This window comes from Anser anser (assembly GCF_964211835.1).
Source record: "Anser anser genome assembly, chromosome: 1".
Lineage (NCBI taxonomy): Eukaryota > Metazoa > Chordata > Aves > Anseriformes > Anatidae > Anser > Anser anser.
Window position 1 is genome coordinate 211,046,697 of NC_139720.1, and position 16,056 is coordinate 211,062,752.

General features: G+C 46.8%; 1 protein-coding gene across 1 annotated transcript; it reads right to left on the bottom strand.

The window, feature by feature from the left end:
- Positions 1-18: 18 nt before the first annotated feature.
- LOC310883986 (glycerophosphodiester phosphodiesterase domain-containing protein 4-like) lies at positions 19-14,483 on the bottom strand. The gene is given in 11 exon segments (XM_083805129.1): positions 19-291; positions 746-828; positions 1,922-2,004; positions 3,121-3,268; positions 4,997-5,074; positions 5,076-5,308; positions 5,836-5,986; positions 6,841-6,923; positions 7,266-7,411; positions 8,897-8,990; positions 10,311-14,483. Coding segments are annotated over 11 exon segments (1,275 nt in total). The 5' UTR covers positions 10,455-14,483; the 3' UTR covers positions 19-259.
- Positions 14,484-16,056: the final 1,573 nt, after the last annotated feature.

Here is a 16,056-nt window from a genome sequence, read left to right on the forward strand (position 1 = left end):
TTCACCTTGGTGCACAGCTTCGTCATGGACGCAGCCCCATCTGTGCTCCTTTACACCCCAGGGATCCCTGCCAGGCATGGGACTGAGAGGAAAGCAACAGGAGAACAAGGTCAGTGCTCATCTCCATCGGGGTCGTGGTGGCAAATGGCTGCCCCTCGCCAGGCAGGCTGCTGTTTGCACCTCAGCAAGGGGCAGCAGGGCAGGCTTTGCTCTCCGATCCTCCGCGAGATGGCAGGTCTGCACCTCCTCCTTGCCCGCGTCAGGCCACGACAGCAGGCATGTTGCTGAGCTCTGCAACAGAAGACAAGCAGTGAGCTATTGACACACCTCCAGCTATTTTGCCAGCAGTCACAAGCAAACAGCTTGGCCAAAAAAAATCCTGCAGCCCAGGTTGGGTCATTTTGTCTGCTCCTTTAGTCCAGAAATCTGGCGCATGGGGGTATCCCCAACAGACCCCACCTTGCCGTGGAGATCTGAGAGTGCTCAGTGCCCTTCTGTTCTTTTTTCACAGCATCCCAGAGTAAAGCAGGTCAGAGGGGACCTCTGGAGCTCTCTGGTCCAACCTCTGCTTGAAGCAGAGCTCAAGGTTGCTCATGGCTTTGATGAAAAGTGATGTTCATCACTGGGGAGGAACCACAGCACTGCACCCATGCTGAGATAACCCATCCATCCTTCACCACGACATGGGCGTGACAGAGGTGACCCCGAGCAGGATCCATCTCCTGCCCCCCCTCACCCCGCTCACCTGTCCTGAACTTGTTGTAGGTGCCGCTCTCCAGCATCGAGCCACCATCGTGGGCACAGCAGGAGAAACTCCGCTCTCGCCACCTGCCAGGGGCAAAGTGCTTGGATCAGGCCACTGCTTGCTGTGGTTCCCCCCGCAGCTCCCTGGAGCCCCGATCACCCTTTTTCTACTTTGTCAGGGCAGGACCTGGCCTGGTACCTGAGGGTTTGCTCAAGTTTTTAGTGAGAAGGGATCCTGATGCACAGCTGTGATGTCTAAGTGTCCACGTTTCACGTGTAAAACAGCATTTTGAAGGCGCCTTTTTGACTAATCCCTCTCCAGCCTTCCAAAGCAAAAGTATAGCTGTCTCTCCTTTTCCACACCAAAGCACTCCACATAACCACGCCATGCTTATAAGCAAGCCAGGCTGCTCACCCAGGATCTTCCTGATCTTTCCCCCTGCTGTGACCCGCAGCAGAGCTGTGCTCCCAGCACCCCTGCAGAAAACAGCCCCGAGCTGGCTGGTCTGGTCCCTCCACCCACCCACAGGCAGGTGAAGAGCTGAGCCCAGCACCTCCTGCTGTAGGAGCACAGCCTGGCTTCTGATCCAACCACGGCAGAGCTGAGCATCCAGCAGCCTGACCCCAGTTTCTCCGTTATTAAACATAGATAATGTCTTGGACAGCACAGAAAGAAAGAAAATAGTGTCTGTGACACTCAGGTATTTCTGGGTATATTTCATATTTCAGATAGTTCGTCTGGGAGGATGGATTCCTCAGTGACTCTGATATATGCAGACAGAGACATGAGGTGCACAAATATTAACAATGAGAGCTCTCCTCCTAAGTTACATCCAATGTCCAAATAATCTAAATAGTAAAAAATAGAAAAATCAGTTCGTTTTCCAGCTTTGATAACTGGATTCTGCTGCTACTCTAAACACACCAAGTCTGCACTGAATCCTTTGGGTAGGTGATGTCTGAGTTACCAAAAGGAAAGGGAAATATATAGCAAGCAGGAGCAGTGCAGAGGTTTTTGGAGACTTTAAGGCCTTTTTTTTTTTTTTTTTCTAATTCTTGAAGAGGAAGATGTCCTCTAGAGCAGTTTTAACCCTTCAGGTCACTGAAAGCATCCCTTCATTCCTCCAAGGGGGACAACAGATGAGGCTAGCACGGCCACTAGCAGCTCAGTAGTTACCAGTGCAGAGCGAAGATGAGTGAGATGAGGAGCACAGAGGCCAGGTCCGTCAGGATCCACATGATGTTGTACTGCTGCGGCGTCTGGAAGGGAACAACAGAGGACGTGTCCAACACCAAGGACCCCGAAATACGCAAGAAAGCTGCTCTAGCTCCTCCTTGCTTCTTGATCCTAGCAATTCAGCTCCCTGGTGTGCATGTGAAGTAATATCCTTACGGTGTTTAAGGTATTTGGTGGCATTTTAAAGAGGTCACCTGCCAGTGGGTGTTGGTGCAAAATCATCAGTCTCAATAAGGACAAGTCCGCTGGGTGGCCAAGGAGACTGGACCACATCACAGTAAATACAACAGGGACTTGTTTGGACAGGCAGGCCCTGTAGTTTCCTTTGCTTCCCTATGACATTAATATCAACAGATGGCGTTTGGCTGCCCCTGGAAAAACTGTACTTAAGTGAAAACCAGAGAGGGGCTGGGTTGGCTCCTGCTTCAAGTCCAAGAGCATCTGAAGATTTGTCCTCACATCAGACCACTCCCGCCCTCAGAATGGACTGAAATGATGCGGTTTTCTGGGTGGGAGATGGAAGCACTGTAAAATCTACTTCAAGAGTGTGAAACCAGTCATTCAGAGTGGTAACCTGAATGCAGGGACTCTGGTGAGACCAGTGACCCAGGTGCTCCGTAGCCCTATAGGTTGTCAAAGGCACAGTAGAGGGCAGACAAGCAATGTGAAAAGTTCCTCACAGCAGGTTTTTTTTTTTTTTTTTTTCCCTTTGGGCTTGTGACAACAGACCAAGTTGAGAAGGAATGTAGGCGTTCCTGGGATTTAGGAACTTTTGACAGCAATAAGGTTCTTTAGAAGCTTAGAGATTGAAATCCTCATGCGATATCCACATGTACCCTCAAAGGCCCCTTCCTTTAACCCTAGACAAGTTTCAGTATGACTTATTTTCCCTCATGTCAGGCCTGAGTCTCCAAGTCCAGCCAACCAGGGTTCTTCTCCATGGACCAAAAAGAACCAGGAAATGAGGGTGATGATACCTGGTATGGCTCAGAGGAATGAGGTAAACCAGGTTCATGTTAAGTCCGTCTGCATGCAGAGGGACTTTATTCATGCACAAATCAGCCCATGGTCTCTAAAGGTAGCCATGAATATCTGCCCCCCATTTTGTACCCCGGGAACAAGGGAGGATCACTGCTTACCATGAGGAAGAGGGGCTGGCTGAGATTCTTCAGCGTGTGGACAGCATTAGTGGTCACAGAGTGTGCCCCCGAGCACCACGCCAGGGAGAAGAGCCACGGCTCGTTGATCACATAGAGGTTGGTGGTGATGTTTGCCTCAGCGTATTTCCTTTAAAAGACCAAGAGGCAATTGCCTTCATTAAGGAAAGCAAGGAGGTTAGTACTTCCTTTGGGCTGAATCAAGGAGAGCTGGCAATTCTGTATGGCAATTCTGTCCTAACTTGTTATAGGACGTAGGTCAGGAACAGAAAGGAAGCCCAACCAGCCAATAATCGGTTGATAATATCTAATTCCAACCCCTACATGGGCAGGGACACCTCCTGCTAGGTCAGGTTGTCCAGAGCCCCTTCCAACCGGCCTTGGGCACCGCCAGGGCTGGGGCACCCCCAGCTCCTCTGGGCAGCCTGGGCCAGGGCCTCAGCGCCCTCAGAGGGAAGAATTTCTTCCCAACGCCTCCCCGAAGCCTCCCCCCTGCCAGGCTCCAGCCGGTGCCCCTCGTCCTGTCCCCCCAGCCCTGACAAAGAGTCCCTCCCCAGCTTCCCTGCCCCCCCTGCAGGCCCTGGCAGGCCGCTGGCAGCTCTCCCCGGGGCCTTCTCTTCCCCAGGCCCACCACCCCCAGCTCTCTCAGCCTGGCCCCACAGCAGAGCTGCTCCAGCCCCTGAGCATCCTCGCGGCCTCCTCCGGGCCCGCTCCAGCAGCTCCGTGTCCTTGTGCTGGGCCCAGAGCTGAACGCAGCGCTGCAGGGGGGGCCTCCCGAGAGCGGGGCCCAGGGGGACAATCCAGCTGGGGGCTGCCAGCTCATATTCAGTATTCCACCTAAAAATGCATTTGTCATCTCCCAATAGTGTGTTTAAAATAATCTTCAAGGTCATTATTCACATTTCTTATGTTTGCAGCAACAGCTGGCCATCTGTGATGTCCTTATAAGTTACTGAAATTTAATATGAAGTGATACCATTTCTCTGTATAACTCTAAGGGAATGTATCATCAGTATGAGTATTTGTAAATTTATCTATAGTCTGCCCAGGATTTACCCAGATTTACCCAGATGGATCTACCTAGCATTTTAAATGTTGGGAAAATTATCATTAAGAAAACATGGACATTATTATTATCCAAAGGGCTAAACGTTTTCTTATACTTGTTTTTAATTATTTTTCAATGCTTTTGAGCATGGGAAAGAACAAAAAATCCTGTTTACAAAAGGAGAGCTGGATAGGTAAGACATTTCATATGTGTTTTTAAAAATATCTGTTTATGTAAGACAACCATTTTGGAGAATCCTTCAATAAATGTGGAGCTTTCCATTGGAGAGATTACACTGTTAGTGTGTCCCAAGCAACAGAGTACTGGTAGCAACAGAGACAATAATGAAGTCTCCAAAATACCATCTACAAGAGTGTTGTGTTCTCTCACCACAGCATTATGCACTCACACCGATGTTTGTGGAGGCCATAGGAGGTTAAATAGTTGTTTGTTCATTCTCTATGGTTCATTATTAGCAATACTGAGGATGGCATGTGTAGAAACCTGGAGACACCTGCATCCTTCTAGTCAGAAAATCCTTAGATCCCAGTGAAGTAGATATGGACTTGGACAAGGAGGGGTGCTACCCTCCTTGCTACGTATGCTACCTCTTGGCCCTACACGGGGTATACAGTAGGAATGAAATAAAGTCCTTCAACTCCAAAATGTAACAGGGTTGGCCACAACCTAAAAGAGCTCTTGCCAAAAATGCTGTAGATCCTAGAGCTGGTCACCGGAGGGAGGCATTGCCACACACATGAAGCAAATATCCTCTAGACAACAGCACTTCGGGCTGAAACTGCAACCTACCGGATATCTTCACTGGACATTTCAGTGTAGGCCAGATTGAGTTTGACAATATTGTCCATCAATAGGTCTTCAACTGGGCCAGCCTACCAGATTGGGTCTAATCCCGGACTCATTGAGGATGACTTCCAGGGTTCTGTTGATCCACGAGTACCTGTAAGGATGTTTCTCTGGAGGGCGGTAGAGATCAAATATAACAAGTTTATTCTGACTGTCTGCAAGGCGCAAGAAATTACTTAGCTTGTAAATTGACTGATTCATTGCCTGGTTTTGATCTGCCCTTGACAGTGAGCCCATGCATGAAAAGGGTTTGTCCTAGAAACAAACAGATGTAAAAAGGAAATCAGTCAGCCAGTCATATCTAGGAGCAAGCTGCATGCAAACATTTCATACCTCTGTAAGCGAAAAAGTTTGGCATCAACCCTCAGTAGGTGAGGATATTCTATTCTGCTTAGCTCTTCTACCTGAGAAACATGGATAATTAACCCAGATGACACTGCTTCTGGGACATAAATTGTGTAGCTAGCTCTGCTGTTCTTCTCTGTCCCATCACGTAAACCGTATTACACACAGCACCTTGCACAAGTACCTGTTTTCTTCTTTCTCCAGACCATCTGTTCTGCTGCTGCCATGATAAGGAGCTACAAGAACACCCACCAGCCAAACAAAATAGGTCTCCTAGGCCTAAAGGCCAAAAGGACAAAGCAAGGAGACCCCCAACTGAATGACTTCTACCAACTAAGTGTGGGCTCAACCAAAAGTTTCTCTCCTAACTTTCATACTAATAAGCTGTAGCCAGCCAGTGTCTCTTCTACAACATCACAGTCATTTATGGTGCTTGCCTTAAGGAACCATGCTCCAGCATTCAACTCCTTCAGGGTATCCCAGGAGAACAAGGCTGCATTTTGAGCAGTGTCGTTGGGATAGACCTCCCTGATGTTGGTTGTCCTCCTCAGGCTGCTGTCATGCATGAGGAAAGGAACTCCGTCGTAGCTGTTGGAGAGCAAGAATTCAGGTCACCTGGAGTGGAGATCATTCATGGCACAAGCAGAGTCAAACCAGGTGAGAACAACGTGTGGGCCACCATGAATGCAGCAGTACAGCCTCCCTTAGAGCAGAGGGTAGGGTAGGAAAGAAGGCTGACACTCAAGATACCAAACTGTTTCAAGCTTAAATATTTCTGGGTGACCTTGGTGAAGCTGTACCTCACTGTGACTCATTTTTCTCAGGGGCAAAGTGGAGATGGTGGCATTTATGCCTGCCAGCCCCTAAAAGAAAATGGGTAGTAACTTGTGGCCAAAGGCTCTTTTTGCTGACACCAAAGTGCTTCTACAGGTTTCAGAGGACTGAAGTTTAAATGGATAGAAAGGCAAAATTCTCTTTTATAGAAAGGTCTTTATTAATAGAACACCTAAGTATTAGTATTTTAGTTACTTAGTGCCTGGAAACTGCTCATCCTGCCCAGTAGGTTAGAAGGTCATGGCAAGGAGTCCCATACACAAAGGTAATTAAAGGTCTAATAATTATATCAATGATGGCACAGGTCTAAATACAATTTTCTGGTGGTTTCTAGGCCTGATAAGACCTTCAGTGAGGCCTGGAAGTCAGACTACAGTAGGAACTTGTCTCTGTATGTTGCAAAAGTATTTAAAATATACTGTAGAAATAATGACTGTTAGATAAGAGCTTATTGAGAAGAGCCATGTCCCACAGCCCTTAGCATCATGCAGCAGCTGAGGGACCCTGTCCCAGCCGTTGGCAGAACCAAATTGCCCAAAATTACATGGCTCCAAAGGCAACTCTTAGAAGAAGTATCTGCTTTGGGAAGTGTGATGTTTTTCCCTTACCTAATGGTGACATCTGTTTCAAGACCATCCCCACCATGTTCAATTGTCTTCTGAAATGACATCTCAGTGTTTTCTGGTGCCAGCTGGGGAAAAAAAATGGGCCATGAGCAGACTGGCTTTAGACACACTCTGGAGGACTCTGTAAATACTTTCTGTCTCCTTGTAACGCCTGTTTTGTATTAAAGGACCACCATTATCTTGTTAAAGTCTCCCGTTTGCTTTCTTCCACCTTAGCCACCAAACCCACCATGTCTCTCAGGGTTCCCTGTTAGCAAACCCACAGAGCGATCATTTGGCACACAGTTCCAAACGGAAATGTCTCCCTTTCCACCCTCCATTGATTTCTTGGGGGGAAAAAATGATGATGATGAAGGCAACAGCACACAGGATGAGGAAATGATGTAAAATAGCTTCTCCAAACCTACCATCGGTGCTCCGCGGTGTCCAATGAGGGCTGGCTTTGGTCCAAGTGTCCCCTCCTCTCTGATGCAAGGAGAGTACATCCCCAGAGGTATCAAGAAAAGAAAGAGAAGGATAGCCAGGTATGGACCAACAATTACCACCTGAACAACTGCAAAAATTTGAAGGAGGAATGCTAGAGTTAATCCATTTGGTAGCACAGCGTTTGCCTTGCAGCTTGACTTTTAATACAGCCCTCCAGCTAAGTAACTGTTGGGCTTTGTCCCATCCCATTTTCCATCCCTTCTTCCCCTAATTTTCACCGTCTGTCCAAACAATACAGTCCAGGACAAAGAAGGATTTGGGCTGTTTAGGCTAGGATTGCAAGTTTTGTGCTGCACTTGCATCTCACTATGCCTTCCAGCAAGACACAGCCTTCATTTCTTTTTCATTGGAGATGATGCAATGCAATTTCCCCCACCTGTAGAGGAATGATCCTCAACAGAAGGATGCTTTTTTTTTTTTTTCTTACTCAAATAAGAGCAGGCAACATTTTAAAGTTTCATTCCCCTCCAGGTGAATGCTTCCCTGGTTCCTTCAGACTGCTGTCAGTGGCTTTCTGTATGTGACATGCAGTCTCCTACTGACACTGACTGCATGGGTACTGCATCTCAGAAACCTGCCAAGTCATTACCTATGGTCTCTGGAGTCTGTTGACATATTACTCAAGAGTCCCAGTGGGCAACCTTCACCTCAGAGAATGAAACAGTTCCTCTGAGAAGCACCTGTGCACCAAAATTCCTTATTTAGGTGGGTACCACCACCCCTCTGCACACTGTATTAGTGGCTCTGAAAGAACTTGGGGTTACACCAAGTCAATGTATGGAGTTGAGTGACCATTAGGCACAGTGGGTTGTAAAGTCTTGGGTCCCAACATGTTCCTCCCTACCCCCAGCTGCAGTTAAATGTAGAGAAATTCCTAGGTAGGAAACAAAATGCTCCCACCAGCACATTCTGTCTGAAGTCAATGGTTTCTGTTACAACTCAACATCTGCAGATGGGTGTCATGTAGACAACACTGGATATATGGAGAAACTGGGTCAGAGAAAAAGAGCCAGAGCCAGGCTCTTCTGCAGTTGTTCTTGACTCCTTGCCCTTACACTTCCTGGAGCTCTCAAAGGGATAACACCAGGAAAGGAAAGCAAAATTCCTTAACAACCAATCTGAAAGCTCTTTTCCCCATCCTATCTGGCTTCTCCTAAGATCCTCTAGTATGGACTGACTTTCTGAGACAGTGAAACTGAGCATAGCAATTTCGGACACTGGTTGCTCTCTCCTGCAAAATTCTGACCAAATTTTCACGCATGATCTAGAACTTGGGGACTTTTGCTAATCTCCTTATCTTTAGGGCTTGTCACTACCTTGGTATACACCAAAACTTTGCAAGGTAGCATGCAAATCACTAACAAGTATGGACAGGCCCGAGACAGTGCATAGGCTAAGCCACAGCCCTGCTAATTTCTCTGGAATACTCAAAAACTAAAATTCAACTCTAGCTGGAATGTGGATGTGGGAGGAAACGGCTCCTGCACGCTTGATTTTCCACACTGATATGTGTCTTTTGTCATACAGGGAGCAGGAAGCAGAGCTACTGTACCTTTCTTATCTGCTCTGATGGCATACAGAGCCATGGGCCAGGAGAGGAGGACCATGATAGTTATTGCCCCTATGTGGAGATAGGGGGCTGTGATCTGGAAAGGAGAAAAAAGGATTTTATTCAAAGGATGAAGTGTGGATACAGACAGAAACAAGCCCCAACACAGCTGCAGCCTCCCACATAGATGGGCTCCTGCTGTGGACATCAGCAGTTTATCTTCTCTCCCACACCCAGGTTGGATCCACAAAACACCTCCTGAGTCAGGGCAGAGAGATGTGCCTGGCTGGTTCCCCGCACTGAGGAGTGCTCCTCACTTCAGTATAAAGCTCTCCTTTCCTCTCAACCAGCCAAAAGGGACAAGTCTGTCCTTGTCCAGGATGGTTTGGCAAACAATCACCTTTACTACTACGTCATAACCTGTGAACATCTTCCAGAGAGCACCAGTTTTAATCCAATCTAATCCAGTCCAATCTTATCCATGTAACAGTCATCTCCACTGCAACTAAATCATCAATCTAATGTCAACAAACCGGAATTTCCTCAGCCTTTCCTACCGCTTGGCCAACTCTCTAAAATGTAAGGGTTGAAGAAAAGCAGAAGTCATTGAGAGATGTCATTGTGTGTGAGAACGTCTGCCCTGGATACCTGATCCCAACTTCTTTTGACCAGAAGCAGGATGCAGTTGCATAAACAAAGGTGCCACCTGAGATGTCCAGGATATTTGAGATAGTTATGCAGGGCTAGTGGACAGAACACAGGATCTGCTAAAGACTGGTGTCCTTTGGGAACAGCAGCTGAAGCATCTCAAAGGGCATGAACACCCAAAATAAACCACACCTGTGGGAAACCCAAAAGATTTTGTGTCTCCTTCTCCCCATCCTCCTCCCCTAGAGTCTGAAAAGGGGAGGAGAAGCTGACACTTTCTCTTTACCTTTGCCAGTGCATTAGCCCTGATTCCCTTCCTCAGGGAATGAAGTTCTTCTGGGTCGCAGGAGACTGAAATTGGGCTAATGCTAAAAGCTGCTGAGCTGGCATGAGCTGAGTAGGGAGTGAGTTCTCACTCCAGTAACCCCACCAGCCAAACGGATCTGATTTACCTGCCCTCAGCACCTGCTAATTAACAGTGCACTTAAAACAAGTTTGCCAAAAAAAAGGGAAAAAAAGATACGACTTCCCCAAAGGAGACATGTTATATCAAACAAATAGCTTGATACCAAACCTCAGGTCTTGGCTTCCTTCCTTCCTACGGGAAATGTTAAGTCTTAATAAAAGTCTATGCAAAACTGCACAGACTGCCAGGAAAACCCATGTGAAAAACATTTACCATATGGAATATTTTCCACTGATTGCCACACAATACTTCAAGAAACCAGTTGCTTTTTTCAAAGAACCTCCTTTCAAACAAACCTCTTACCTGGAATGAGAGGCGGACTGTTTTCCACTGATCTCCCCAGAGTACAGATAATATGAAGAGGGCTGTGATAGAGAAGCCCAGGACAAGAAAAGTCCCAATCTGGGGAGATACAAAGGACATTAATAAGCTTTGGTATTTCTGCATAGGGTGTGCAATCTATTTGCCTAACAGGCTTCTTTAATCAGCTTGGACTCAATACATTCGGGATGCACAAGCTTGGCTGTGCCACTTCATAGACAAAGAGATCTAATGGGACTAAAACCAGACCCACAGTGCTATAAATTGGATTTTCTGTATGGCAAAACTGATTTTACAAGTTAAGTACCTAACCTGAGTCAGCCCTCAAGGCTCCCTCTCTAGTCACGGGAGAAAGAGAGGAATTTACAGAGGTGATCCATTTCCACTTGCTTTATGATAAGGGATGCCTCTCTCTGTCTGTTGATGCAGATGGAGCCTAGATGAACAACTATCGTTAAATTCTGTAGTTGGCTGAACTCAGAAACACCAAGTTAAACCCAAAAGAGACATCAGCACAGCTTCCTTATGCTGAGTTGCTTTGGAAGAGGCTTCAGCAACTGCAAACTTTTCTGTAGTTCAGAAATAAGAATTTAATCTTTAACTAAAAGAAAAGTGAAGGGGTAGCTCATTCTGTGCTGTGGCTTCTTGCCCAGGTTGGTACCAAGCAGTTATGATGGCAGGCTCTTCCTGGAACCTTATTTGTCTGCTGAGAACTAAACACAAGTAGAAACTGGAACCAAGGCCCTAACTAGTCTTCAGGGAGATCCTACAGATCAGCATCCTAATAATCAGTCCCTAATCTCTTCCACATAGGGACGCAGTGTTGGTATTTTCCACAAATTGCTCTACAGCTTTCTGGATCTTCTGGAAGCCCATTTTTGATAGTAAAATTGATCGTTTCCACTGTGTAAATGAAGAAACAGAGGATGGAGTATTCTGACATTCAACTATTCCCCTTCACAGCAAGATTTGCAATCTTATTACACTTTCCCCTAAGCTTCATGGCTTATTTTTTAAAAGCCTCACCTGGCTTTCAAGAAGTTCTTAAGAAAGGTGGTTTCTAAAGCATCATTTTGCAGCAACAGCTCCCTGAGGAGTTGTTTCTATGCCTTCCAAACTCCACGTGGCTTTTCCAAAACCACCCCAAGACCAAAAGACACGGGGCACCAGGATGCCTTGGAAAAGCCAGGTTTCTGTTCTGCAGAGGAAGCAGCCACTGTTTTTAAAGCTGTTGGGTCCTGCTACAGGGACTTACGCTGTGCTCCTCATGGAAACTTTGCCTTTGTCTACATGCAACCACATGTAGGCATGTCAAATGCAGACATCCTCACCTCAGTGAGTCACCACGGGCTCCTTTTAGAGCCAGTGGGGAAAAAAGGTACTTTAGGTGTGATTCATCTCATCTCAATTTAAGTGTCTATGACCAGCTGGATGATTTGCATCCTCGGAGGGTTCATTTCCCTCATCTGACTGCACAGGGAGCTTGGGGTGATTAGCTCACTTGGAGATATCATTAGTATGGATATTTAAAGCCTCCTAAGATTAACCTCCTCCCTCTCTCCTATGATCTAAGCTGTTTTGCATGCAGGGAAACACCACAGGCTGATGGTTTAAAGCATGGTTAGGGTTACCAGAAAACCCTCTCCCCACCTTGTGACTCCAGTGCAGGTACAGCTGCTGACCTTCTGCAAGCAAACACATCGCTAGGACCTGGGAAAGCAAGAAGAGATTGTTTGCATCCTGGTACAAAATGACAAAATGAGGCATTTCTGGAATTATTTTTGTATAGGGAAGTCACTTTACTCTAGACCTTTGTGCACAATGGCAAGGCAGGACAGGTGGATGGAGAGAAGCGGTTATTGCTACAGTAAATATGTTCCTGAAATGGCCAAGCACTCACCAAAACTGCCTTGTAGGGTCAAAACCTTCTCATGGGTGACAGATAGTTGAGCATTTTGGGGTACACACTTTGTGACTGCACTCTGATATATAGAATATGGCCTGGGCCAGCAGCCATGACATGAAAAATAGAGCAGCAACCTTACTTTTTTTCTATGTATTTGTTGTCACTAAAGGCACATCATCCATGGGGGACAGCTCAGGGAATAAAAGTCTCAAAAAAAAACCAAAAACACAAAACAAACAAACAAACAGAAAAACAGAGCAGAGAGCAAAGGAAAGCACACAGTGACAGTAATTGCAAGAAATGCAAGAAATGCACATCTCAGAACGTGGAAAACTGCCTTGGAGATTCAAAACCTCTGGTTTGTATTAGGTTAATTTTTAATTCCCAGCTGTGGCCCTATGGCTGGTGTGCTCCTTTCCCTGCTGGCAGGTTGGAGCCCTTGGGGATCAGGGTCCCTTAAGGACAGCAAAAACCCCAGCCAGGGCAGGGGACAACCTGAGATGCCCTGAACACCAAGTAAAGGATGAGGAAAACCAGTCCGTGGCTCTTCTGGAGACTAGCTTCAGGTTGTCACAGACAACTGATGAACCTGATGACAAGTTTCACCAGCCCAGATGCCTTGCTGCTGTGCAAACACGTGGGTCTATGCTCAGGTGCATGGAGCAAGCTTCCCAACAAGTGTAAGGGATGGTCTGGGAACCAGTATCACCAGATATGAGGGTTTAGAGAAAAAACATCTGTTAGCAGTCATCAGTGCTCCACTGAGACGATAATTTATGATCCAGGTCCTTGCAGACTGTAACACAGTGGGACTGTGTGAAAGCAGGACAAAGAGATTTAGGGCAATAATGTGCTGGGAAGGGGAGCTGTTCTCCTGAAACCCAACTATAAAGGAATGTAAGGTGATTCCGACCCAGCTACAAATACCCTCTCTTTCCAGGATGATGCTGATTTGAGGCAAGATAAGCTCAGCAGAGAATACAGATCAGCCTTTAAGGGCTACTTGACATGTCAGCCTCCTTTAATTGAATCCTACACCCAGGACATGATGAGTAACCGCGGGAGCAGTTCACGGAGAACTGAATTACTGCTGAAGATCTTAAACCAGGCACATTTAAATAAGCCATTTTAGAAAAATGAAGGGAAAAGACACTTTCAAAATCTCCCCTTTTCGGCAAGCAATGTTACGAAGACTTGGTCCTTGCCTAAGGTGCATCCAAACGCCTACTTCAGAGGCCGTGCTCAACTAGACTCTCCCCTGCTACTCCTGTGTAACTTTCTTACAAAAGATGCAGCATATTTGGGGATGCCATTGGAGGAAAAGCTCGTTTTTATGGATAGAGGTAACAGCTCATTACCAGCTTACAAGAAGTATAATCACCAATTTTCATCCTCGAATGGTGAAGGAGGAACTCTTGCAGTTGCTCCACTGGTCAGTGGAGGAGAACACGTCTTGATGGACCGGTGAGATGATGTGATGTGGACAAGATCTGTCCTCTGTGTGCTCTGGCTCCTCAAAAGCTGCCTCAGGACCTGTCTGATCTGCTCTTCCATGGAGAGCAGCTGTGTTTAGCAGTGTCTCACACGGTTCCACCTACAGCAAGACTTCTTCAGGCCAAAGGACAACCACCACCAGCAGGTCTGGCTCCTCCAAACTGCTCCTACACATACCCTGGGATTCACTGCAATGGGGGCTTGACAGCACAAGCCAGGTTTCTACATTCACTTTCTGGCAAAAAAAAAAAAGCAGGCTTTCAGAGCTTCCATGACACCCCAGTGTCTCAGGAATGAAGGCTTGAGGTCACTCTTTGGACTTCACTACCAACGTACAATTTTGAGTCGTCTTCTTAGTGTATGAATGCAGAGGCCCCAGCACATCTGAACCCCTTTACATTATACAGTCAGGAGTTACCTCCTCAAAAACCCCTTGGAATGAATGTGTTTAACTGCAGAGAGGCAAATATCATCTTCTGTGTTTGAAAGACTGAACAAGAAAGTATTTTTCTTCTCCCCTGAGCCTGAACTGTCCTGCAACAAGACCCCGCAGCTTAACCTTTTAGCTCTAATGGGGATGAGAAGATTGCCTTGGGAGTGATAACAATTAAATTAATTGAAACTGATTGTCTGAAGAAAATTACACTGATGCATGCAGGCGGAGAGAGCCTTTGCACAGACAGCAAGTGCTTTGTTGTGCAGCACTTTGTTCAGCCACTGGTGGCTGCTGGGCAGAAGAGTGTTTGCTTCAGTGGTTCACAATAAGGACATGGAAGGAGGCCTCCAGGCCCCAGTTGGGTGGAGGAAGAGACTACGATGCTCACAAACAAAACCACGCCAAGCACTGCTTGCTGTAAAAACTCTGCTCCAGCAAGGGCATCAGTGTGCTCAGCTTTCTGACATGTTGGGCTGCTGATGCAAAACATCACAAGGAAGCATTGCCTGGGTGAAGATCTCTGGTCCCTCCTGCAACACGTGGAATCCTCCCTCCTCCACATCCCCATCCCATGTCCCTGCAGGTCAGGATGTCTGTCCCAGGTGATTGAAATTGGCTGATTCAGCCAAAAACTGTTGAGAAATAACAGGCAGGCAGCACAGCCAGCCTCTTAGGAAACAAGGCAAAAGCAAGTTTTCACACGGAGCCAACATGGTCACAGCCCACCATGGTTCAAAAAGGGTTTCTACGTGTGCCTAAGACCTGGTGAAGAACAGACCATGGTTTAACCTAAGTCTAGCTATGATGTGTGATACCAACAGTCTTGTAGGGAAGTCACACATCACAGGAACCACCAGTGGCTCAATGCAGAAGGTATTTCTGCTGTGTTACGCCCCCTGAACATCACTTGGGTAGGAGGGAGAAGTGCTCAGGGAAGTGCCAGCTGGCTGTGGTTGCTCAAGAGTGCTGAACCTCTGGAGATGAATGTTTTTGCTGGGATAGCAGTAGGCTGATGCACCCCAAGGTGGGAGGTCCCTGACTTGCTGTAGCCATGCCCTGCCTCTTTTGCCTCTGTGGAAAGCCACTGCACATTTTGAGATAGCAGGAGCACGAACAGCCTTGTGCCTCCCAGAACTTAACATCAGTGCATGCAGGAGTCTTGCCAAATTAGGCACGATGGACATAATGATGCAAGCAAGAAGGGCAAGTGCCCTTAGAAATACCCAGTGACTTTAGGTGGGTTACTTAACAGCTTCATGAAGATGAGGAGCAAATGGATCCTGACCGCACATGCATCTTTGGCAAAGCTCAGAGTTGCCCAAAGTAACATTGCAACCACCAAACTACCCACACTGATCCATTAACACCAGGAAAGCTAGGTAGACCTAGCTAAATAACAGACATTAAGCTCTACAGCCACCAGCACGCCTCAAAATCCTTGTAATTAAATATTGTTATTTGACCTACTTAGAGATAAGTTATTCCACAGCTTTTATAATGCTATTGATTGCTTGTAGCATGGCCAAGCAGCTGTCCTATTTCTCACTTTGTTATTTTATTGCTAGCACTGAAATAAAATCACTATTTATTTGTACTTCAGCAGGGACAAAGGACCTTGGAAATCTGTTGTGTTGGGCACTGCGTGAGCAAGGCTAAGAGAGGTTCCCTGCCACGGGCAATTTACAGGCTGGCTATATGATGAGACGTCAATGAACGGGTAGGAGCAGCAGGAACTGATGATAAAAGCCAGTTGCCTTGGTCACAGAGGTGAGTCAAAGCCACAGCGTCAGCCCCAGCACCTGGCATCTCAAAACGCAAGCTGGAGCAGGAATGAGACTGAAAGTGGGGAAAATTTAATGCAGTTTGGAAAAGTGAAGACCTCAGGAACATAA